The sequence below is a fragment of the Vidua chalybeata genome, chromosome 24 (genome assembly GCF_026979565.1).
Source record: "Vidua chalybeata isolate OUT-0048 chromosome 24, bVidCha1 merged haplotype, whole genome shotgun sequence".
Classification (NCBI taxonomy): Eukaryota; Metazoa; Chordata; class Aves; order Passeriformes; family Viduidae; genus Vidua; species Vidua chalybeata.
The window spans coordinates 6,068,658-6,091,162 of NC_071553.1; the positions used below are offsets into that span (position 1 = coordinate 6,068,658).

A 22,505-nucleotide genomic window follows, 5' to 3' on the forward strand; every position below is an offset into this window, starting at 1 on the left:
CTGGAAGCGAAGTTTCTTTATTCCTCTCTCCCCCGGACTGGGCTGTGCAACTGTTGCTTCTGTGCTTTGTGGGAGTGAAATCAAATGTCAAGTATTCTGCTTTGGAAGGAGTTGGCAGCGAGACATGAAAAGCTCAGGGAGAGCTCAAAAAAAGAGGGAGGAAAAAAACTGGAGCAAAGCACAGACAGGGCTGGGACAGGAGCCAGGGGATGGGGAAGGGCTGTGCCTGCAGCCACAGCTCCAGATCTGAGCAGGGAGAGGCTCTTTTCCCTGCATTTCTGCACAAAGCTGGTCCTGGCTGCTGCCTGCACAGAAGGGAGCTGGGCTCTGTGCCAAGGAGCTCCCTCCATCCTTTGGGAAGCATCCCCACAGCCCCAGGGCTGCACCCAGAGCCTGACCCCTCCTGGGGCTGCACCCAGACCCCATCCCAGGGCTGTCCCCATGCCCAGACCCCTCCCAGGGCTGCACCCAGCCCCAGGGCTGTCCCTAGACCCCTCCTGGAGCTGCACCCAGATCTAGACCCCGTCCTGGGGGCACCCAGAGCCTGTCCCAGGGCTGTCCCCCAATCCCTCCTGGGGCTGTCCCCATGCCCAGCCCAGGGCTGTCCCCAGACCCCTCCTGGGACTGTCCCCAGACCCCTCCTGGGGCTGTCCCCATGCCCAGACCCCTCCCGGGGCTGTCCCCACGCCCAGAGGGGCTCAGGAGGTGCCAGCAGCTCTGTGGGGAGCACCTTCCCCAGGTGAACTGCACAGCCCCAGCCGTGCCTCGAGGGCTGTGTGACACAGGCACCGGCCTGGCTCTGTCTCAGACACCAAACCCCAGCTCTGGACAATCCTCCCCCCACGCTAGCTGCAGCACAGCCCTGCTAGGGGCAGCTGTTCTCTGTGGCATTCTGCCGTGGCAAATTTGGGTTTGTTCTCCATTTCCAGCCTTCAGAGGCCGTTTTTTTTGCTGTGTGTTCTCAGTCCTTCCGAGGGCACCTCCCACCATTTACAGCCTCAGCCCCCGGGAGCTGCTGCACCTCCCTCCTCCTCTTGCTTCTGACCCTTTTCAATCATCAGCCTCCTTTATAGAGAACCAGGGAAAAATATATTCCTGGCTGCACTTTGCTGACCTATCACATTGCAGGATGGGGGCACTGGGGTCACAGGAGCTGACAGGATCCATATGCATCAGGTGCTGGGATTTTGGGACCCAGAGCACGCACTGCTGCAAGGGCAACAGGCAAATCCTGCGGCCAATCCTGCAAGGAATGAGAGGCAACAGCCCCCAGCTCCTGGAGTCTCCCCAAGGCAGAGCCGTGGCTGGAAATGGAATTGATGTTCCAGGGATATTCTATTATTTGCTAATTCTCTTCACATCTTTTTGTTTCACAATTAAGCAAATTAGTGCTTTGATGAATATTAAGACGCTCTTGCCTCATAAAAGATGAGTTAGAGGCATTCCCCCTGGACTTTGCTCCTAATGAAAACAGTTCCTCAACTGTTTGAGATCCACACGGGGTCCTTTCCTCCCTGGTGGGAGCATGGGCAGCACGTGCTCCTGCACAAAGTGACCGAGCATTAACATTTGAATAAAATAATTCAATTGCAAAGTTTGCACAGATCCTCATTATTGCCATCTAATCCCAGCCCGAGCTGCGGTGGGATGTGAAATTTGTGGCTGCTCATGCAAGTGTCTGTCCCTGAGTGGCTCTAACAAGCACAAAATGCTTTCCTCAGCCTCAGGGATTCACTCACTCGAGGCTTTCAGCAGGGAGAAGACTTTGCCCTCTTCTAAAACATTTCTTCCCTGCTTTCAAATGACTTTATAACCGAGGAAAGGATTTCCCAATTTTCTCTTTTCTTGCTGTAGGTCAGAAAAGCAGTTCTGCTGGCTCTGGGAGGAGCTGGGAGCTCCCAGTGCAAGGTACAGGGAGAGCTGCTCCCTACCTCCATCAGAACATCCCTGAGCACACCAACACCTCCCTGCAGCACCTCAGGGCAGCTGGGAGGGAGGAGAGGTGGAGAGCTGTCATTGACCAGGGCTTCACTCCACACAGACCAGTTTAACAGCACCCAGACACCTCCAGGGGCAGCCCCTCCCCTGCCTGCAGCACCCACAGGGCACCAGCCCTACTGTCCAAGCCCCCAGGTGTGAGGAACAGCCAGGAAAACGCTCAGCAGAGCCAGTGAGCCCCAAACTCTGAGTGCTGGGGGCTCCGTGGGGTTCTGTGCCTCAGAGAAGAACAGAAGGCCCCAGATTATTGACGTCGCTCAGGCTCCCCCAGCACCAGCCTCCCGGGGACTGCCAGCCATCAATCCCCATCATAATCACTTGGGTTGTGCTTTTTTGGGGTGGGCACCACCCCGGGGCAGGAGCAGAGCAGGCACAGAGCAGAGGCAGCTTAATGGGGCTTGGCCCCCCCTCGGTGCAGCAGCAGCACTCGCTGGCAGCCCCTTCGAACACGCTGGGAAATAATGGAACAGACAAAGAGGCACAGGGGGAAAGCGAGGCACCACCAATTCAGCCATTTCAGGAAGAATTTGTTCACAGAAAGGGCGCTCAGGCCTTGGCTGGGGCTGCCCAGGGAGGCCTGGAGTGCCCATCCCAGGAGGTGTCCCAGGAATGCTGGGGGTGGCACTCAGTGCCCTGGGCTGGGGACGAGGTGGGGATGGGGCACAGGATGGAACCGATGACCCTGGAGGGATTTTCCAGCCTCGGGGATTCTGGGGTTCTGTGCTCAAGGGTGCTCCCAGACAGACCCTGCAGGAGCCCTGCAACCTCTGCACCTCGGGGCCGAGGCAGGAACGGCTCAGAGCCCCAAACCAGCTCAGCTCCCATCACTTCCAGCCAGGAACAAGCAGGCTCAGCTCTCCCCCAAGCACTGATGCCAATCTCTGCTCAGGGGCAGAAAAACCCGAGCTCCTCCCGGCCCTCCGAGTGTTGTCCCCATCCCAGCTGAGCTCCAGAGCACACTGCTGAGGGAGGGGAGCCGGAATCCCGCGGGCAGGGCGGGGAGCAGGCACTCACCTGGCGCTCTGACATGACGTACAGGTACTTGTGGTCGGTGGAGAAGGCCATGTCCCGCAGCACCGGGCTCCCGTCCTTGAACACCGGCACCACCTCGTACTGGATCCCGCCCTGGGGCGGCCCATCCGCCCGGATCTGCAGGAGAAAACACGCACGGCTCAGAGGGCGCCTCCCAGCATCAAACTCCGGCTTTGTTTTGGGGGGTGGCGGGGAGGAGGAGGTAGGAAAAGGAATGAATTAAAAAAATCTCAGCTCCAAACTGCAGACAGAGCGGAGGCAGCACGTGGGAGCAGGAGCTGGAGCAAAGGTTCCGTCTCCACTGCAGCCAGTGTGATTTTGGCAGTCCAGGAGAAATGATGAGAGAGTTTTGTGGTTGCAAGGCGAGCACAGAGACCGCCAGTGAGCTGTGACTGACCATCCAGGGGGAAGGAAAATGGTAAACTTTTAAGATTCTCTCTAAAATGAACCTGAAAGGAGACCACAAAACTCTCCAGCCAACAGCAAAGCCAAGGCACCGCAGAGGTATTTTTAAATTCTCTAGACACCTGTGGAATGACACTTGGATAATCTCCATCACCTCTTCCTGCCACGGAATCCTCCTGGAGCATCATCCCTGCTTAAAACCCGGAGACGCTGCTGCCACTTTCCCGTCTGCAGGATTCAGTGAGGCAAGGCCAGCCCAGCCCGTTGTGCCGAGCGAGCAGAGCTCTGGCACAGCGCCACACGGTCCCTGCATCCCTGCAAGCATCCCTGCATCCCTGCAAGCATCCCTGCATCCCTCCAAAACACCTCCCCGCTCCCGCAGGAAAACCTGCCCAGGCTGTGACAAGCCCCGTCCCTGCCAGCAGCCGCTTCTCTTCCCAAAGTTAATAATTGATGGCCTCGGGGGCTGTGCGCGGGGAGGGGAGCGGGATAAACAAACTCTTCACACTGTCCTTCCCACCAGGATTTGCGTGTTCGGAGAGGCGCGGGATGGGAACGCGGCGTGTGCGGGGCTGGGAGAGCCCAGAGCGACAGCGCTGCTGGGCCGGGGAGCCGGGATGAGCCGGGAAGAGCCGGGAAGAGCCGGGAACTGCCGGGAATGTGCCGGGAATGTGCTGGGAATTACCGGGAACTGCCGGGAATGTGCCGGGAATGTGCTGGGAATTACCGGGAATTGCCGGGAATGTGCCGGGAACGTGCCGGGAATGTGCTGGGAATTACCGGGAATTGCCGGGAATGTGCCGGGAATGTGCCGGGAATGTGCTGGGAATTGCCGGGAATTGCCGGGAATGTGCCGGGAACGTGCCGGGAATGTGCTGGGAATTACCGGGAATTGCCGGGAATGTGCCAGGAAGAGCTGGGAACTGCCGGGAATGTGCCGGGAACGTGCCGGGAATGTGCTGGGAATTGCCGGGAATTGCCGGGAATGTGCCAGGATGTGCTGGGAATTCCCGGGAATTGCAGGGAACGTGCCGGGAATGTGCTGGGAATTGCCGGGAATGTGCCGGGAATGTGCTGGGAATTACCGGGAATTGCCGGGAATGTGCCGGGAATGTGCTGGGAATTGCCAGGAATTGCCGGGAATGTGCCGGGAATTGCCGGGAATTGCCGGGATGCGCCTGCTGCCCACCCAGGGGAGGGAAGGCGGCCCTGGGCAAAGCCCTTATCGCGGAGGTGCCCCGGGCTGTGCTGCCCCGGCCCGTCCTGCTGCCCCGTCTTTCCCTGTCTGGCTGCAGAACGGGGCAAAAGGCAGGAAAACCCCAAGGCCAAACCTTCGGAAGAGGCAGGAGGAGCACAGAAAGGGCTGGCTCTTTTTTCTGGTGCATGTCCCCGGGAGCTAGGAGAGCAGGTTGTTAAGCATCTTATGATTTAGCTGAGAAATGAGCCACCCCAGCTGGAAATACCGGGGGATCTTCACGCTCCGAGAGCAGAGACGCTCCCTGCACCCTCTCCGAATAAATCCCCCCCCTGGGAGGAGCCGCGGTGCCTCCTGCCCTGCACAGACACATTGGGTGCACACAAATACATTCATTTTCTGGGTTTCTCTCGTTTTCCCTCTACCTCCCGGGGGTTCAGTGCTGTAAAAGGACATCAGGTGGGAATGTGAGTGGTGTGGTGAGCACCCAGAGTCAGGCACGGGAGCCTCTGGCGGGATTAAGCTGCCAGCCCAAGCCTGCCTCGAAAGCCCTGAATTTTCAGAAAGCAAAATCCCCCAAAAGGCAGAAGGTCAAATCCTGCTTTAATTGCACCTGTGAGAATTAGGATCGTCACAGCCCCCGTGAAACACCAAGAATTAGCGGCAGATTCGCACCAGTGTGAGCCCAGTGCCTTACTGGCTGCTGCCACCTGAGTCACGCACGCTGCTTTGGGAGCCGCCAGCCTGCAGCAGGGACAGAGGGACAAAAATCACCTGAGGAATAAAGAGCAGGAACGCTGGGCTGTCAGGGATCCGCAGCCACCCCCACGCAAACGCCTGATTAATGGGCAGACGGGAATGGAAGCGCCGGACGTGAAGGATCAGCAGCCTTTGTGAAAAACAACTGTTTTCCAGCGTTCCCTCAGGGCACCAGCAGCTCGTTAAACTGAGCTTCCTTCTAGTAATGAGGTCAGACAGGGCTAATAAAGAGAGATACCACCGGACAAGGCCGGTGCAGGCCAATTCCAACTGGGAATTGCAGCTCTGGGCTGGAGACAGCGCCCGACGGCTCCGGCGCGGCTGAGGCCATGGAGCTGTGCCTGGAATGGGAGCCTGGAATGGCCTTGGTGCCTGGAACGGGAGTTTTGGGGCACAGCACGGGGTGCTGGGCACTGCCTGTGCCCACGGAGGCCAAGGAGCAGCCCTGGGGCTCTCAGGGACTCCGTCACCGTGAGGTGGCCCCGGGCACAGGACAAGGGGACAGCAGAGCCCGCTGCCCCCCTCCCTGGGTGGGTGTTGAACCCCCAGAGCCCCCTGCCCACAGCCCAGGCCCAGGGGCACCCACTGACACCAGGATGCTCCACTGCATCTCTTGCTCAGGGCTCGGTTTCCATGGCAACAAATGATGATGTCAGAGAAGAGCGATGATTTCTGCGGACGAGGAAGAAGAAAGGGATCATCTCACACAGCAGGAAGCTTCTTGTTGACGTTTGGAGAGGGAAATAATTCCTCTGCTTCACGTATGGGTGCCCTGCCGGGGCCTGACAGCTCCCGAGCTGTCCCTGGAGCAGGGGTGGGACCAACCCTGAGCCTCCGGGCTCATCCCCTGCCAGGGCTCGTCCTGGGGAGAGGGGAGCACAGGGACGGGGCTGGGCTCCAGCGGTCCCGTCTGGCTCTGTCCCCTCCCTCTCCTGACAGGGTGATGGGCGTGGGAAGGGTTCGGGAGAGGGGCTCAGGGGAAGCAGGGTGGGGATGGGTGGAGCAGGTGTGGGGAGAGGCACCTCAGCGAGCTGGAAAAGGGATCAGAGGGACAGCAGAGCCCGGGAGGACACACCACGGGCTGCCACACTCGGACAGGAACCCGAGGAGCTGCCTGGGCCAGACCCAGCCCTTCCCTCCTGCTGGACGTTTACAGATCTCTCCTGAGAAGTGCCTGACCACATAATCTGCAAATCCAAACTCATCCCTGCTCGCAGGGCCATGGGCAGCCCCTCGTGGAGGAGCAGGATGTGCTGGGTGCAGGGAGCTGCAGCCCTGCAGGGCCGGGCTCACACTGAGCTCTCTAATACCCCCACAATACAGCTGCAGGCTAAGCTGGGCTTTATCACCAGAGATTAGCAAAATACCACATTGCAGGAGCCACTCAAGGATCTAATCTGACTCGAAGCTCCAGCACACCTCGTGTAGGAAAGTTCCCCTCAGGTGTCGAGCCCAGTGCCAGTGCTGGGATATCTCTGCCTTCCCTCCCAGCCCCTCCCAGCAGGCTCCCATTAGAAGACATCGAATCTCTTTGCAGGAACTTTCCATGATTAAATTACCTGTCTGTTTTCATTAGGGGTGTTTCCAGCAGGCTGACTCAGAAAGGAATTCCTGATGCCAGAAAAAACAGCTGAATAAGTCCATGCATGGGGGGACTGGTTCCCCAGGCTGGACCCTGCAGCAAGGCCACCCATTAACTCCTCGAGAGCTGCAGCTTCTCCCCACCTCTGCAGGTGCCTGATGGGTCCCAAAGCACTTTGGGCTTCCAAAAGAGCCAGGGAGGCAATGGAGGGGCTGGAAAGAGCCAGGGAGGCAATGGAGGGGCTCCTGAGAGGATTCCCAGGGCCAGGAGCAGCAGGCACTGCCTGAACTTGGCTGATTTTTGTAAAGGCAGTGAAGTGAAAAGCTGGGCCTGCGTGACACTCCTGGTCCTGCATCCTCTGACCCCCACAGCAACCTCCAGGAGGGGAGAATCCAGGAGTGGAACTGCAAATTATTACCCAAAAAGTTTCCAAGAGCTCTTCAGGCCCTCTGTGAAATTCTGGGAGTAAAGAAGCCCCCAGACTCCCTGCTGACATCTGGGCTGGACCCATTTCCAGGTCATAACCAAACCCAGAGGGGTGTGGGGGTTTCTGGGGATCATTCAGCCAGTCCACCCCACATGTGGGGTGTGAGTTTGCTAATGCAGCTGTGCCAGGGCCCCAGGCCCCCAGCAGGATCCCTCACCGTGTCCCCATCCAGGGGAGAAGCCCAGCGTTCCCTGCAGGCAGGAACAGCAGGAACGGGACTGGGCTCCACAGCAGGAATGGGTCTGGGCTCCACGTGGGGAGTCTCCCCTCGGAATTCAAGTGAAACAGGAATCCCAGTAGGTATCTTTCCTTTAAATCATGGATGTGTCCGTGAGAAAGCTAATGACAAACCTTACATGCACATTCCATTCAAATCAGCAAATCCAATTAACGTCATTACCTGCAGGCTCCCTCCTCTCCCAGTCTCTTTCTCTCCTGTCACATTTTCTTTATGCATTTCTCCCAAATTAGGACGGAATGGTTCTGTCACAGTGGGCATCACCTTTGTCTCTGCCCCAAAGCCTCCTGGATGGGTTCCCTGCAGGAACCCATGGCACTGTCAGGCCGGGAGCAGAGCAGCTCCTGAGACCAAGTCTGCTCCCTGAGGGAGGGGAAAATCCATCCTCTCCCGAGTCTCACTGTCCGACTGAACATTAGACACTCACTAATCACTGCTGGGGCTGCAAAACCCTGGGGAGAAAGTCTGCACAAAGTCTGCATTGCAGGCCCTGGTGGCATCATCCCAACACTCCCCCTGCCCCCCAGGGGACACACAGGTCCCCTCTCACCTGGAGCCTGCCTTTCCCAACGGATGAATTTGCCCTCGGCTCAGACAGTTCCTCCCTTGCAGGCTCTGCAGACTCTCCTGGCTGTGCAGCTGGGCCTGGGTCACTCCTTGGCAAAGGGGAGGGCAGAGGGGAGCAGTGTGGGCAGGTAACGTGGGCAGCACCTGAGCAGGGGCAGGAGGGGGCTCCAGCCTCCCTGCTCCACACTGTGGGTGCACCCACGGTGTTGGATCTGCCAGGAGAAGGGATTCCATGAGCATTTCCTCCATCCACACAGCCCTTCCCATCCCCACGAGGAGCGAGATCAGGAGAAGGATCCCTTGCTGCCTTTCTGCAGGGTTCTGGAGGGGAAGCAGCAGCTCAGGCATCCTGACAGGACAAACCCTTAAGAGAAACTGCCACTGGAGAGGTTCTTTCCTCCTCCAGGCCTTTATTTCCTTCTCCCAGCCTTCTGCTCCCTCCACCCTTGTGCAGAGCTGCTCCTGCAGGATGAGGCAGGGAGGATGGCACAGAGGCACCATGCAGAGCCTAATCAGCAGCCCCATGTCTTTAATTTATTACTGCGTGAGAGGCTCGTTTAGAACAAAGCTGCCAGTTCACGAGATCATTCCTTGAAAAGACTTTTTATTTGAAAAGCTGTCAGCTCACACCTTGTCACAGCCCTACTTGCAGCAGCAGAACTTTAATAACATGCCACCTCATGCAAATGAGCTGCTAATTAATTAAGTAGTATTCTTCCGGGGATGGGTTCATTAGAATGAAATTTGGGCTGGCGAGGCTGGATTGCTTTGGATGGTGCTTTAAATCAGCAGCATTGTCTTTTCCTGGAGCCCCAGCTCTCCCTCCCATCCAGAGGGAAGCTCCTTCCCACTCGGTGCCCCCAGGAAGGCTCTGCACACCCTGGTGCTGGAACCAACTCTGCAAGGCACAGAGCAGCCCCAAATCAGCTAAAACCAGCAGTGAGGTGTAGAAAATGATGTATGAGGCACCCAAAAGGTTTTCTTCTCCAGTACTGAGGAAATCCAGTGCAGGAGAGGGCTCAGTACAAAAGCAGGAGGTAAAGGCTGATAATCTGGGGGGCTCCAGGGATCAGGGAATGCTCAGCCAGAGCAGAGCTGCTTTCCTTTGGAGCACTTGTTGCAGAGAGACAATTGCTGGGGGTCCAGGGCCAGCAGCCTTGCACCTTCCAGCAGCATCAAACACAACCCTCAAAGGGTGGAACACTCAGGGTCCTGGGCCTTTCCTGCCCAGGAGGAGGAGAGCTCAGGGCACAAACCCTGTCCTCTCTAATCTGTCCCCAGTGAAGAGCCCCAGGGAGCAGGGACATCCTTTCCCTCTGCTCATCCTTTCCCTTCTCCCTTGCCCCTCCTGTTTGGTTTTTGGGGAGGTGTCTCAGTGCTCCTCCAGCTTTGCCACCAGCCCTGCTCTGCTCCAGGCTTTCCTCTGTGGCACCGAGCAGGGAAACCATCAAAGGGGTGAAGTTTGGCCTCCCCGAGGCAGGAACGAGGGGGGTGGTGCTGTGCCACAGGCTCTGCAGCTGACCCCTCTCAGCTGACCCCCCTGCTGCTCCTCAGCCCTGCTGCTCCCTCTCTGTGCAGCTCCGATCCAGCTCCTGCCCTGGAAGCAGATGAAAGCACAGGTGAGGAAAGGGTGGGGCAGCTCCAGGAGCTGAGAGGGGTTTTTATCCCTACAGCATCCTGCTCGCCGTGGCAGCCTGGAGCAGCACTGCGGGGTTAGCTGGGTGAACACCCCCCAGGCTGCCCCTCAGCCCTCTGGCTGCCACAAACCCCGGCTCATTCCCTGCCTTTTCCCACTCTTTGCCCTTGTTCTCCCCTTTGCCCCGAGCCAAAGCTGGGCTCGGTGTTAGCAGGGAGCCAAAGGGACACGCGGGCCAGGACAGACACCCACAGCTGCCTGGCTCTGCCTGCAGGACACACTGAGGGGTGGAGGGAGGTGTGAGAGGCATTTGGGGAGGGACAAACAGCCCAAGTGAAGGAAAACAGGGCCGAGTGCTGAGCCTCAGCCTCTGTGATGGACAGAAAACACGAGAGCAAGCCCAGAGCTGGTGTTATTTTGGTGTTATTTAGGGCGAGGCAGGCACCAGGTATCTGCTTGTCACAAACCATTTGCAGCTCTTGCCCAAAGCCCCCAAAATAGCCCTGCATCTGTGTTATCTGTCCACACCTCACCTGTGCCCTTCCAGCTGAATAATCCTGCACAGCTCCGTGCCAGGCTCTCTCTCTCCCCAGGAACATCCTCCTCCAGCTCTGCATTTCACAGCTGAAGGGATTGGTCTTGCTTAGTTTGCTTTGTTGACCTTGAGTGGCCATGTAAAATGGCATCAAAAGCCACTTAGACAAGACTGTCTAATGCGAAGTTTGCTCTAAACGAGCTTCAGTGAGTCGCGATTCTCCCCAAGGAGGGAAAAACTAAATGACTGTCAAAAATTGCCACACAAAAACCCTGTTTCTCCAAAGCCACTGCTTCCAGCTGATCAGGTGGGAGCCACAGAGTTCCTCAGGAAATATTAGTCTCTTTCCTTTTTGAAAAAATCATGTAAGTAATATGTTTCAAATGGCTTCGATTTCCTGCCCAGCACCTCCCGGGGATGCTGGAACATGAGCCAAACTCGGAGCTGCCGAAGGCCAAAACCCAGAAGGCAATAAGAGAGTCCAAATTTTATTGTCTTTGGGGTTTATAAACCTGTGGATAAATCCTGCCTGGTGGTTCTGCGCCGCTCCAGGTCAGGCAGGAGCGATCAGGTGAGCAAGGAGGCCGTGCATATTTTTGGTTTCATTGTGCATGCAGAGCCAGTCATGTGTTACTGATCAGATCTAACCTTGCTCGGGCAGAGGATGTGAGAAAATCACCGAGCGCTCAGCTTAGCTCAGATCCCGGGAAATGAGTCTCTCCCACGTCCTGCTGCTCCCCCCGGCCGCTCCTGCCCAGCAGGACACAGAGCTGCAGCTGGCAGTGGGCATTTTTTTTTGGTCAGGAATTGGGGCAGAGCCTCACAAAGGGCTCAGTCTCTGTCCCCAGCCCGGCCCTGACCCGCACAGAGGCTGGAGCAGGAGCAGCCCTGCAGGGAGGTCGTGTGAGGACAGAGAGCCCCGGGCAGGCTGGCACTGCCCCAGGGCTCCCTGCAGCCCTCCCCTGCCCGCAGCCTGCCTGGGCTGTGGCAAACTCCCAGCAGGGACTGGCTCCGTGTTTGGGGCTGCTTCACCACCCCTGGGCACGCGGGAGCTGCGGCAGCGTGTCTCCTGCAGGAAGGCACCAGGCAGGGCCAGCAGGGCTGGCTGGGGCCCAGGGACATTGGCTGCTACATTCCCTGTCCTGGAAGCATTGAATTCTCCTGATGGGAGGCTCTGCGATATAAATCTCTCCCTGAATCTCTCCCTCTCCGCTCATCCATGCCCCAGTCTCCATCAGACAGAGGTTTGAGGTAGCTCAGGCTCCTGGTGTGTGAGGAAAGCTCCTCCTGCCCCTCTGAGCTGCCTCTCCAGTGCTATTCTGGGGCAGATCAAGGATAAAAATAAAAATAAAAAGCAAAATCTCTTCCATCTCCGCACTGTGACTCCCTAAGCCTTCGGCACATGCCCTTTGCAGCATCTCAGAATTAATCAGCAGATAAGCAGATGAGCTGGCTCTGAATAATCTGTGTATGCAGCACATGGAACGCTGCTCAGCACGGCCTTGGATGCAGTGGGGTTTGGCTGGGCTCAGAGCACACGTCTGTCCCTGTCCCTCTGTCCCTGTCCCTCTGTCCCTGTCCCCCTGTCCCTGTCCCTCTGTCCCTGTCCATCCCTGCCCTGGGAGGTTGGAGCTGCAGCTCCCCGGAGCTGGGCCAGCACACACTGCCCTGTCCTGCCCTGCATGGGTGGCAGGATCAGCTTGCTGGTCCTCAAATTCCCAAATTCAGAGTTGAATTTGGGGGGAGGAGAGGCATCTGCAGGAGCTGGTGCTCTGTGTGCAGCTCTGAAGCAGGACTCAGGGCTGGGTTTGGCACTTGAAGTGCCAAACTGTGAAATTCCCTGCGGGGCAGCCACAGCCCTGTCCTGTCCTGGCAGAGCCACACAGAGCTTCCCTCTCCACTCCTTCACAGGGAAAACAACCACAAAGAGCTGAGGATGTGCCCAAGGCCTCGCTGCTGGCCCTGGTGGCCATCACAGGGTCACTTCACTGGTGCCACAGCTCTCTGTTGGTGGCCACGGTGGAGCAGTGACACAGGCAAAGCTCAAAGTGATGTCAGACACCCCCAGACTGGGAGGAGGGAGGGGAAAAGGGGCTGTGGCTGCAGGGAGGGGCTGAAAATGGGTTTGGAACACACGAGCAGCACAGTCTGAACGCCCTGGTCCAGCGGGACACAGCGGCCTGGGCTGGCTTCGTGCTGAGAGGTTTCTCTTGTGGATCCTGAGCAGAGGAGAGGTGGAACAGAGCTGCTCCAGAGCTGTCAGAGAATCACAGAATCACAGAATCACAGAATCACAGAATCACAGAATAATGAGGTTGGAAGAGACCTCTAAGATCATCAAGTCCAACCCATGCCCTGACTCCTCAACTCGACTATAGCACCAAGTGCCACGTCCAGTCTTTTTTTAACACATGCAGAGAGGGTGACTCCACCACCTCCCTGCGAAGACAATTCCAGTACTATATTATTCTTTTGGTGAATTTTTTTCCCTAATATCCAACCTGTACCTTCCCTGGCGTAGCTCGAGGCTGTGTCTCTGGTTCTGTCACACCCCACAGGAGCAGGACAGAGGCAGCTCTGCCCCCAGGCCCTGCTTTGCTTCCCCAGCAGCCAGCACAGCCAATCCCTGCTGGTGCCCCTGGCCCAAAGTCAGCAGCAGGAGATGGGCTCAGGCTGGGCTCAGGGATGGCAGGGACAAAGCCCCAGCACGTTCCTGCCCTGCTTCCATAATTGACCTGCAGATAAACACATGGCTTCCACCCTAATCCCCCGCAGCCTCGTGAACATCAGCCGCGCTAAATTTTTCATGTAATTAAGAGAAAAACCCTAATCCAGTGTAATTAGCTCCCTGATTGCCAACGTCAGGCAGCAGAGCAGTGTTTGAACAGCAATTCAGGTCTGGCTGGTTGGGCAAATACTGCGTGTGTGGTTCAGTAATTCAACACTGGAACCCCCCCCCTGTGCTGTCCTCACGGGCTGCTTCCCTAAACAGCTCTAAGTGCTTTCAGTGCTGCCTGGGGCCTCATCTCCCCCAAACTGCTGCTGCACCCAGCTCCAGTTCCATCCCCGAGGGGCTGGGCATGGAGCAAGGCCAGCAGCTCACCCAGAGCCCCCTCTCTGCTGCTGTTGGAGCGGCACCCCCATCTCAGTGATCACACCGAGATTTTGGGGCAGCACCACCCCTGCCTGCCTAAATTCAGCATCTGAGAGTCACAACTGAGACCCTGGTGGAGAAACTGTCTCCTCGTGGGGGATGCTCAGCACCAGCAGCACAACCAGGCAGAGCTGGAGGCGACCACACCTCCGAGGGGTTTTGTGGTGCAGATCAGAATTTATCCCAGCCACCGAGCCCGCATGGCTTGCAGTGATATTTTTCTCTTTCATTCATATACATGAAGGCAAAATTTTAGGAGTGAAATGTTTGAATTTTGGGAAGGGGAAGCAGATGGGAGAGGAACAGAGAATGTGGATGTGTGTGCCAACAGGGAGGCAGAGAAACCAAGAAAGCACAGAGACAAGACACCTTCACTTAACCATTTCATCCTTTGCCAGCAACAAGGAGCTGAGCTGCTGAAGCCACTGTCAAATATTTCTATTTCCCTTTCTTTCAAACTGCAGACACCTCCAGCTCTCAGCAGTCACACCTTCATCTTCAGGACTCAACACCAGCCTCCCGAAACACCGGTTTGAAAGTGATATTATTGCAGGAGTATTTGTTGGAGTGTCTCAAGGAGGATTTTCTTCCTCATCCAAGGCAGTGTCACAAAGGGGTTTTCTGCTTTTGGAGAAAGGTCTCGGTCTCTGTTTTGGCAGTTTTGGTTCTGCTGCTGTAGAGGCAGTGTTTTTGTGCCTGGGACACTGCAGACCCCAGAACCAGCCCCCTTGTGTGAGGAGCAAGCTCAGGACCATCACACAGCCCCAGTCCTGCAGCCTGAAGCCCTGTGGAGCACTGGATTCCCTGCAGGGGCAGGTCAGAGCCAGCCCCGGGCGTTTGTGCAGCCAGGCCCAGGGATCTCAGGAGTCCTGGGCTCACCTTAGTGAGCACTGGCAGATTTGCAGCAGTCAGGGGTGCTGAAAGGGGCAGAGGGAGGTGTTGGGAGGGAAGGGAGCTGCTCAGTCACCTCCAGACAGCTTTGAGGTGACCTGAGGGACACCACCGGGGCTGTTTTCCATCCCCTGCCCCCAGGAGCTGCAGCTCTAACAAGGGGGGTTCTTTGAATTGCTCTCACTAAGAAGAGACCAGGTATCAAATGTTCCTAAAGCTTTTAAAACAGGAGCTATGCGCTGAGCCAAGGCTCAGAACTGATATGGAAAGTTGCCTTCCAGGACAGATTTTCCCAGTGAGGGAGTGCTGGCAGCCACAGCAGCCTCTGTGCACGAGGCCACTGCTCAATGTCAGAGGAGCTGAGCTCCTTCTTGCCTTGCTCCCCCCATGGCTGCAGAGCCAGCAGAGCCCCCCCTGCCCACCCACACATCTGCAGAGAGCAATCTGCTAATGATCCCAGGCCTCGAGCTTTGTCACTGCCACGATCTCTTGGTTGTGTCGTGGTTTGCTCTCAGCTGTGAAGGAATCCTGCCGTGACCTAAAGCCACGAGACTCCAGTTTTCCTGGTGCTGGAGGCCTCTGGCCTGGCCAGCCCAACCCAGCAGGTATTTCCCTGTCTCTTCCTGCAGTTTGTGCTTCCAGAGCCTGGCTGGGAGCCGGGTCCTGCTCTGAGCACCTGGAGTGCTGTGGTTTGTGCCTCCACCAAAGGGCTGAGGCAGCCACCAAAGCTCCTGCTCTCGAGGGGCTCTGTGCCTTGAAAATTCATTCTGAAGCAGCTCCAAACCCTCCAGTTTTCATTATTAATACGACTCCTTTCATCAGAGTCCACTCATCTTTCTGCTTTCTATTTCTGTCTCTACCCTTTCATTGTTTCCCTGGTGCTTCCATGGGAATGGCACCGAGACCCCGACCCGGCAGCAGGAATTCATTCCATCAAAGCTTCCTCCTGCAATCGAGGGTTTGTTGTGGGGTTTTTTGTTTTAATTCCATCTGTATTTAATCCCAGACAAACACAAACAACAATCTCAGCTCCCTAAGGCCATCGCTTTCTAAATCAGTTACAGCCAACTCCAATTAGCAGGCAGGCAACACGAGCAGCTCCTGGATCTTTGGGAACGAGCCAGCCCAGAAGGTCCTTTTCCCCAGACTGTCCCTTTTTGCCTTCTGAAGGACTTGCACCATCATTAGAGGCACAGGCTCTGCAAGATAAACCCCCCTCCCCTTTGCTTCTGCCACCGCGGGGATGATGTTCCGCGGCCTCATTAATGCTGCTTGTGCTTCTGTGCTCCAGCACCTGAGTCTACCTGCAGGCTTTGATTTATAAGAGGATCCCAAAGGTTCTACAAGTGCTGGAGAGAGACTTTATCGATCACTTTAGCTTCCCTCTCAGCCTGCACTTGAAACTGCTTCTTAACAGCCTCTCTTAGCCGGGCTGAGGAGAGGCAGCAACGCCAGCTCCTGCCAGGCACAAACCTGACCCTTCTGAGGGTGAGAGGATCTCTCAGAGGTCCCCTGGGGAAGCCTCTCCCTTCTCAGGCCATGACAGCATCTCCTGGAGTTACCCTGGGGAAGGACCCAGCAGCCCTCAGAGGAGCTCACCACGTTCAACGTGGAATTATTTGGTTGAACCTCACTGTGAGTTCACCGTCCTCGGATTGTTTTGGTGGGAATTGTCCGATCCTGCAGGCTGGTGGGATTTTCCTGGAATTACCCAGACAGGCACTGGTTCTTTAGGGCTCAGAGCTGGTGGGGTGCCCTGCTCTGCCAGGCTTTGCTGCTGCTCCTCCTCGCTGGGTGTCTGGAGGGGGCTGGGGGCACTGGCAGAGCTCAGTCCTTGGTGCCCTGGCTGAAGGGACGTGCCCAGGCAGGACACGCTCTCACTGTCCCCCCCCAGCCACCCCTCCCTCCATTAGGGAGCGATTCCAGGCAATGATTTCAGATGAAAATCTGTATTTCATTAATTATGGGTGGGCTTTGCTGCTGGACTCTGTAACGTATCAGTGTGAGCCACGGAGGGAAGCACTGAACCCAACTGCCCAGAGGTGTCACTGCCTGCTGGGACACATCTGCCACATCTGTCACCAGGGTTAGCCCGGGGCTGGGGCCGTGGCCAAAGCTGCCATCCCCCCTCTCCTGTGGAACACAGAACCCTTCAGCCTGGAAAAGACCTCCAAGATCATCAAGCCCAACCTTCAACCGGTGCCACCGTGCCCACCAAACCGGGTCACAGTGCCACCTCTACTCCTCTGGTGACTCCACCGCTTCCCCGGGCAGCCGTTCCAATGGCTGAGCACTCTCCCAGCGAAGAAACCTTTCCCAACACCCACCATATCCTCTCTCTCCCTCGCGGGGGCCGCTGTGGCAGTGGGTGGGGGTGTGCCCAGCCCAGCCTGGCCCAGTGAAGGACGGCCAGGCCAGGATCATCGGGAGATGCCGTCGGCTTTCTCTGCCCTTCCCGCTGGCTGGCAGGGAATGCACGGAGCCAGATCCGGCACTGCTGGGCTCCAGCTCAGCGTGCTGCCAGCAGCTGTCAAAGGGGCAGACGAGGCTGGGAGAGAAAACCGCTTGCCTTGCTGCAAACCCCTTCTCCAGCCACGTTTCCCCAGCTCAGCGTCCAGGCTCGCTCTGCGCCGACAATCCCGCGATTTCTGCGCTCGTCGCACGCACACGCCTCCCCGGCAGCCAGGAGAAGGATTTCCCCCACTCCTGCCTTTTCCTGCCATGCAGGGCTATCAGAAAGAGCAGCGTGTGCAGGCAGACTGATTTATCCACCTGCCCTACCTGGCAAAACTGATTGGGTTTGACAGACGTGCAGGGATGTGCCGGCGCGTTAACGACCGCTTTAGCATGGAAACGAGCAGAGCAGTGCTCCTCACAGATGTTAGGAGGAGAAGTTTATCTAAAGCATATTTTATGGCTGTGCAGAATGTATTAGATCAGCAGCCTCAAGAAAAATCACTACAGGCTCCTTCCTTAACAAATACACACATATTTTTAAAATCAAATAAAACAAAACCTCCCCCGAACAAAGCGTGACACGTTTTACAAACCAAATTCTTTGCTGCTGAGGTGACTTCAGCTCTTGGGTGAGGACTAAAGAGATCACCAGGAAGGAGAAAGGGGTGAGAAGCACCCAGTGCAGCCCCACACAACCCATCCCTGCGGATCAGCCATTCCCAGGACCTGCCTTTCCCCTCCGAGTGATTTAAGTCCTGTTATTTTAGAGAGATCTCGAGACAGAGCAGCATTAATGGGCTCCACTGTCTGCAAAGCGCTCGTGCTTAGATACCCGCAAAGCTGAGCAAGAGAGGCACCAGGCTAAAAAATGTTCCCTCTCAAGCAAAACAGACTCGCACTTGGATTGCACAGAAATTAAAGCAACAAAAGGTCTCTGAAGCCAATTGCCATCTAGCTGAGAAACAGGCTCGTCACTTTGTACACCCATCTGGCAAGGACATACTTTCCATTTCAGCAAGTGCGAGGATGGGTGGACAGCGAGGGGAATGTGAGAACAGCAAAGGAAGGAGAAGAATGCAAACCTGCGGGACAACACTGCTGCCCTGTTATGAATACTGTACTCTATTCATATGAAAATCCATACGGCTGCTACTGTTGCATGCACTCTTCTTACACAGCATGAAATTAAAATTCCTCCTCAGTCTCACATTGCCAGCACTACAGAGCAACTCCAGAGCAGGCGAGCAGACAATTTATCCTTTGGCTTCCTCAGACGGGCTTGTGCTGGGATTGGAAGCCAGTGGGGTGAGGGAGATGAGTCCATTGCCCACGGTGACAAATTCTGCTTCCCAAACAAATCCCAAAGAAATATTGCTGGCCTGGAGTCTGACTGTTGGTGCTCCTTTCCCCGTGCAGTTTCACATGTGCAATTCCCCCCAGGCCCCCCTGCCACTTCCCTTCTTATCTTCCCAGAACAAACTCAACGTGCGGGCTAATTTCAAGGAGTGTTTCACCCAGAGTCCAGCCAAATGTCAGTGGATCTGCTGGAAATGCAAATTGAGACAATCATGCAAAAGAGGAGGGCTTATGGATTGTGCAGGAGGGCAACAGAAGGCAAATAAAAGCTGACAGGGAGAGGGAGCGGGGAACAAATCTCCCGTCTCAAGCTGTTGAGCATTTGCACAAATGCCCATCGAGCAGCAAAGACAGATTCCCAAAGATGCCCAAATCCCATTGATTATCCCTGCTAAATTGCCTGCGTGCCTCCAAACCCCACCTATCGCCAAGCTCCTAAAGCAGCATTTCACTCCCACCATTCCCACCCACTCCACGGGTGTAAATGACAGGGAAGAGATGGAGAAGGGATGTGGAGCAGAACTGAGGAGCCTGGGAGGTTTTTTTTTTTTTTTTTTTTTGTGGTTTCCCAAATTCCAAAGAGCCATTGAGTTGTCAAAAGCAATTGCAGCTCTCACAGAAAGTGTTTTATTTTGTGCTTTTGAGAAAGTCGGGATAACTGTGAGATCATCTGGGGACAAAGTGAGGGGAAGATGCTGGAGACAAGAACTTGATTAGCTCAAACCCTCAAAGCCACAAGAGCTTTCCAGATACAAGCAGATTTGTTCATTATGTGTGCAAAGAAACAGCAAGCAGGAGGACAGGATCTATACTATGTGTTGTAACATGATATAGAATGAATCCCCTCGGGTTACAAAATTCCTTATAAATTGTAAAGGGGATGGTATCTGCTGTGTTATATTTTATCACACTTTCTGTCAAAATATCCCTGGCAGGGAGCCTTTTTGGAGATGCAATAGGCACCAAAGCTTTGTTTGGGGAGGAAGATTTGGACTAAACAGCAGCAAACTCCAAAATGCTCCTTGGAAGAGCTTAGGAGAGAAACCCCTCAGAGCAGGGTTAGGGGTCTGGCCTTGTTAAATCACCTCATTTCATGGCTTTGCCCAGCCCCATATGCAGCAGAGATGCTCTCAAGGTCCATTAACAGCAGTGCTAATCCGGGCTGGCTGCTTCCACCCGCCCTGAGCCCCCAGGGAGCACAAAACCCTTCCCAAAAAGCATCCCAGAGAAGTTTGGCACCTCCCAGGTGACGCGGGGCAGCGCTCACGTTTCACAGACCCCAGGTGGCGATCAGCCCGTGGAGCAGAGCAGAGCAGAGCAGAGCAGAGCAGGGCTGAGCTGCTGCTGCCACTCGGGGTGGGGACACCGGGCTCCTCCCGTGCTGGCCTCTCTGAGTGCTCACGCTTGGCCGCGCCCCGCACTTTGGTGAGGCGCTCCGGTGTTTTTGGCAGGCACTGAACTGGAAGGAAAAGGCTCTGATTATCTCCTCCAGCACCTCGGTGGTGACCCAGACCACTGACCCCTTTCCTGTCACTCTACATTTGCTCTGGATGTTTTACACAGCGAGGGGGCAAAGCCTTCACGATTGATCCAGGCTGCATCCAAAGGCTCCACGTGATTCCAGCTCCGTCTCCCAGGAGCTCGGGGCTCTCGAGCTGCCTGTTCTCCTTAGAGGAGAGATCTGGGGGGCCACGCTGGGGTCAGGACCTCCAGCACAGGCTGGGCAGTTCTCACTCACACAAAAGCTTCTCCATGGCCAGTGTCTGCTTAAAGCCAGACAATGCAGCCAAAGTCGTCTGTGCCACACCTCACAGAACCCCAGAATGGTTTGGGTTGGAAGGGACCCTAAAGATCATCTGATTCCAAACCCCCTGCCATGGTGGGGGACCATTCCAGTCCCCCAGGTTCCCCAGAGCCCCATCCAGCCTGGCCCTGAACACTTGCAGGGGAGCCCAGATGTTCACACTGCCCCCAGATTAAAGCAGCTGCACTGGGTTTGTGTTACCTGAACTCTGAAAATCAGCCTGGAACCCCTCACTGCTGTTCTGTGCCACCAGCCCTGACCCCCAGCTCGGCCTGCAGCTTCAGGGCAGAGCTCTCTGCAGCATCCAGCCGGCATCCAAATCCCCCAAAGCTTCTCAGTCCTGCCTGACGTGAGCAGAGGTTTGCCAGCCCTTCCACGGCTCCAGCCGAGCCTGGCGTGAGCAGATCGTGTGGGAGATGAGGAAGAACCATCTGGATTCCTGCACTGGAGCCAGCCAGGAAAGGTTGTGGAGAAGGCACCGTTCTGTGGGAACCTGCAGAGCTGAACCTGCAGCAGCAGCAGCTGTGCCAGGGGGCACAGGGGGGCACAGGGAGAGAACAGGGAGAGAACAGGGGGAGAACAGGGGGAGAACAGGGGGAGAACAGGGGGAGAAGAGGGGGAGAAGAGGGGGAGAAGAGGGAGAGAACAGGGGGAGAACAGGGGGAGAACAGGGGGAGAACAGGGGGAGAACAGGGAGAGAACAGGGGGGCACAGGGGGAGAACAGGGGGAGAACAGGGGGAGAACAGGGAGAGAACAGGGGGAGAACAGGCCTCTGGGCTGGGACACAAAGCCTTTGCCCAGGAGCTCTGGCTCCAGGCCAGCCCAGACTGGGAGACGCTGCTGCCCTGACCGAGGTCTGGCACTCGCTGTGGGTTTGGGGTGGGTTCACATTAAAGGCCTTTGGCCACAAGTCAAGGACACAGGGCTTGTAGAGGGGACTGTGGCAGCCTTTCCCCTGCAACAGGACACAAGCTGGGGGCTCTGGCCTCTTCACCCAGCTCCAGGAATCTCTGTGCAGCCTCGGGCACATCCCTGTGTCCTCCTGTCCAGCTGTGAAATGGAGATAAAACTGACCCTCATTTCCCTCCCAGTACCTGCTCTCGGGGCTGTGGGCAGGGAACACCAGCACAGTGCTGCAGGGATTTGCTCTGTATTGCTGCAGAATCAATAAATAATGCCCAGGTCCCTGCTGATATCCCAGCAAAAGGCTTGAGCAGAAAGAGGCCAAAGGAGGCTGGAAAGAGGAGCTGGCACAGGTGCTCCTCCTGCTCCAGTAGCACTGCAGCTCCTCGAGCTGGATGCATTTTGAAAGGAAAGTGGGACTGGCCGGGCCCTGGTGTCCCTTCCAAGAAGCTGTGGAGCAGTGGGGGTGCAGGGACAGCCCCAGCAAAGAGCTGGGGGTGCAGGGACAGCCCCAGTGAGCTCTGGGCAGGGGGACACGACAGGGACATGGGGGTGGCACAGGGTCCCCGTGGATGCAGGGATGGGGCCCCACCTGCAGCTCGCCACGCTGCTGGCACAGGGAGGATCCAGCCCCTCTTTAATGAATTCACCCAAGTATTTTTAAATGAAGTGCAGTGCCCTCGGTGTCACGGCGCTGGCAGCCCCGGGAGTGGCTGGAGCAGGAGCAGGAGCAGGAGCAGGAGCAGGAGCAGGGCTGGCTGCTGGGATGTTATTAAACACCAGCACGTGTGTCCTGCTTGCTCCTGTGAACTGGGATGGGAGGGGAAGCTGCTCTCAGCAGAGCCCTGCCTGATCCCAGTTTTCCCTTCGAGATCCCGACAGCCAGATCCCACCAGTGCCTGCTCCACCTTCCTCTCCCATTCCTTCTCCCAGCAAAAGATGCTGCCTGGCCTCCCATTCTGGCAGCTCCTGCTCAGATCAGCTCCCCTGTGATGGAGCACCATCCCCTCGAGTGTCCCTGGGTGACAGAGCCCCCTGTCCCACCCTGTCCCTCTCCTGCTCCCATCCCTTTCCTGGAGCAGCTCTGTGCATGCACAGCCACGAGAGGTGCAATTTGGAGCAATTTCCCTGCCAGTCTCGCTGCAATCTCGTGTCATCTCCTCCCCAAAGGGGATCAGAGATCCCACGGTGCCGTAAGGAATGCAAATCACATCCCCCACGGCTCTGAATGATGGCGAGGAGAGAGAGCAGCCAGCAGAACCCGGGAAGGTGGGGTCTGCCTGCTCCTCTTTGGGGATTCTGCACCCCAGCTCAGGCACACAAAGAGCTTCAGCAGTGGCTGGGCGAGGGAGATCATTTGTCTGGAGCACTCCAGGTTCGGGCAGGTCCCGTGGCTAAAGGCGCTGGGGACCTGCCCGAGGGTGCCCTGGGGGGTTTTGTATTCAAATGGGGTCACCAGAGCTGGGGTGGTGACTCCGTGAGCTCAGAGCCCTCAGCAGAGCAGG

The 22,505-nt window shown here is 56.6% G+C and overlaps 1 protein-coding gene across 1 annotated transcript in view; it reads right to left on the minus strand.

Moving 5' to 3' along the window:
* The window catches only part of PLXNA2 (plexin A2), a 150,099-nt gene that overhangs the window by 87,657 nt on the left and 39,937 nt on the right, over positions 1-22,505 (minus strand). The window contains exon 4 of the mRNA XM_053963880.1: positions 3,013-3,147. Coding sequence (XP_053819855.1) covers positions 3,013-3,147 — 135 coding nt within the window. The remainder of the gene's footprint in view (positions 1-3,012; positions 3,148-22,505) is intronic.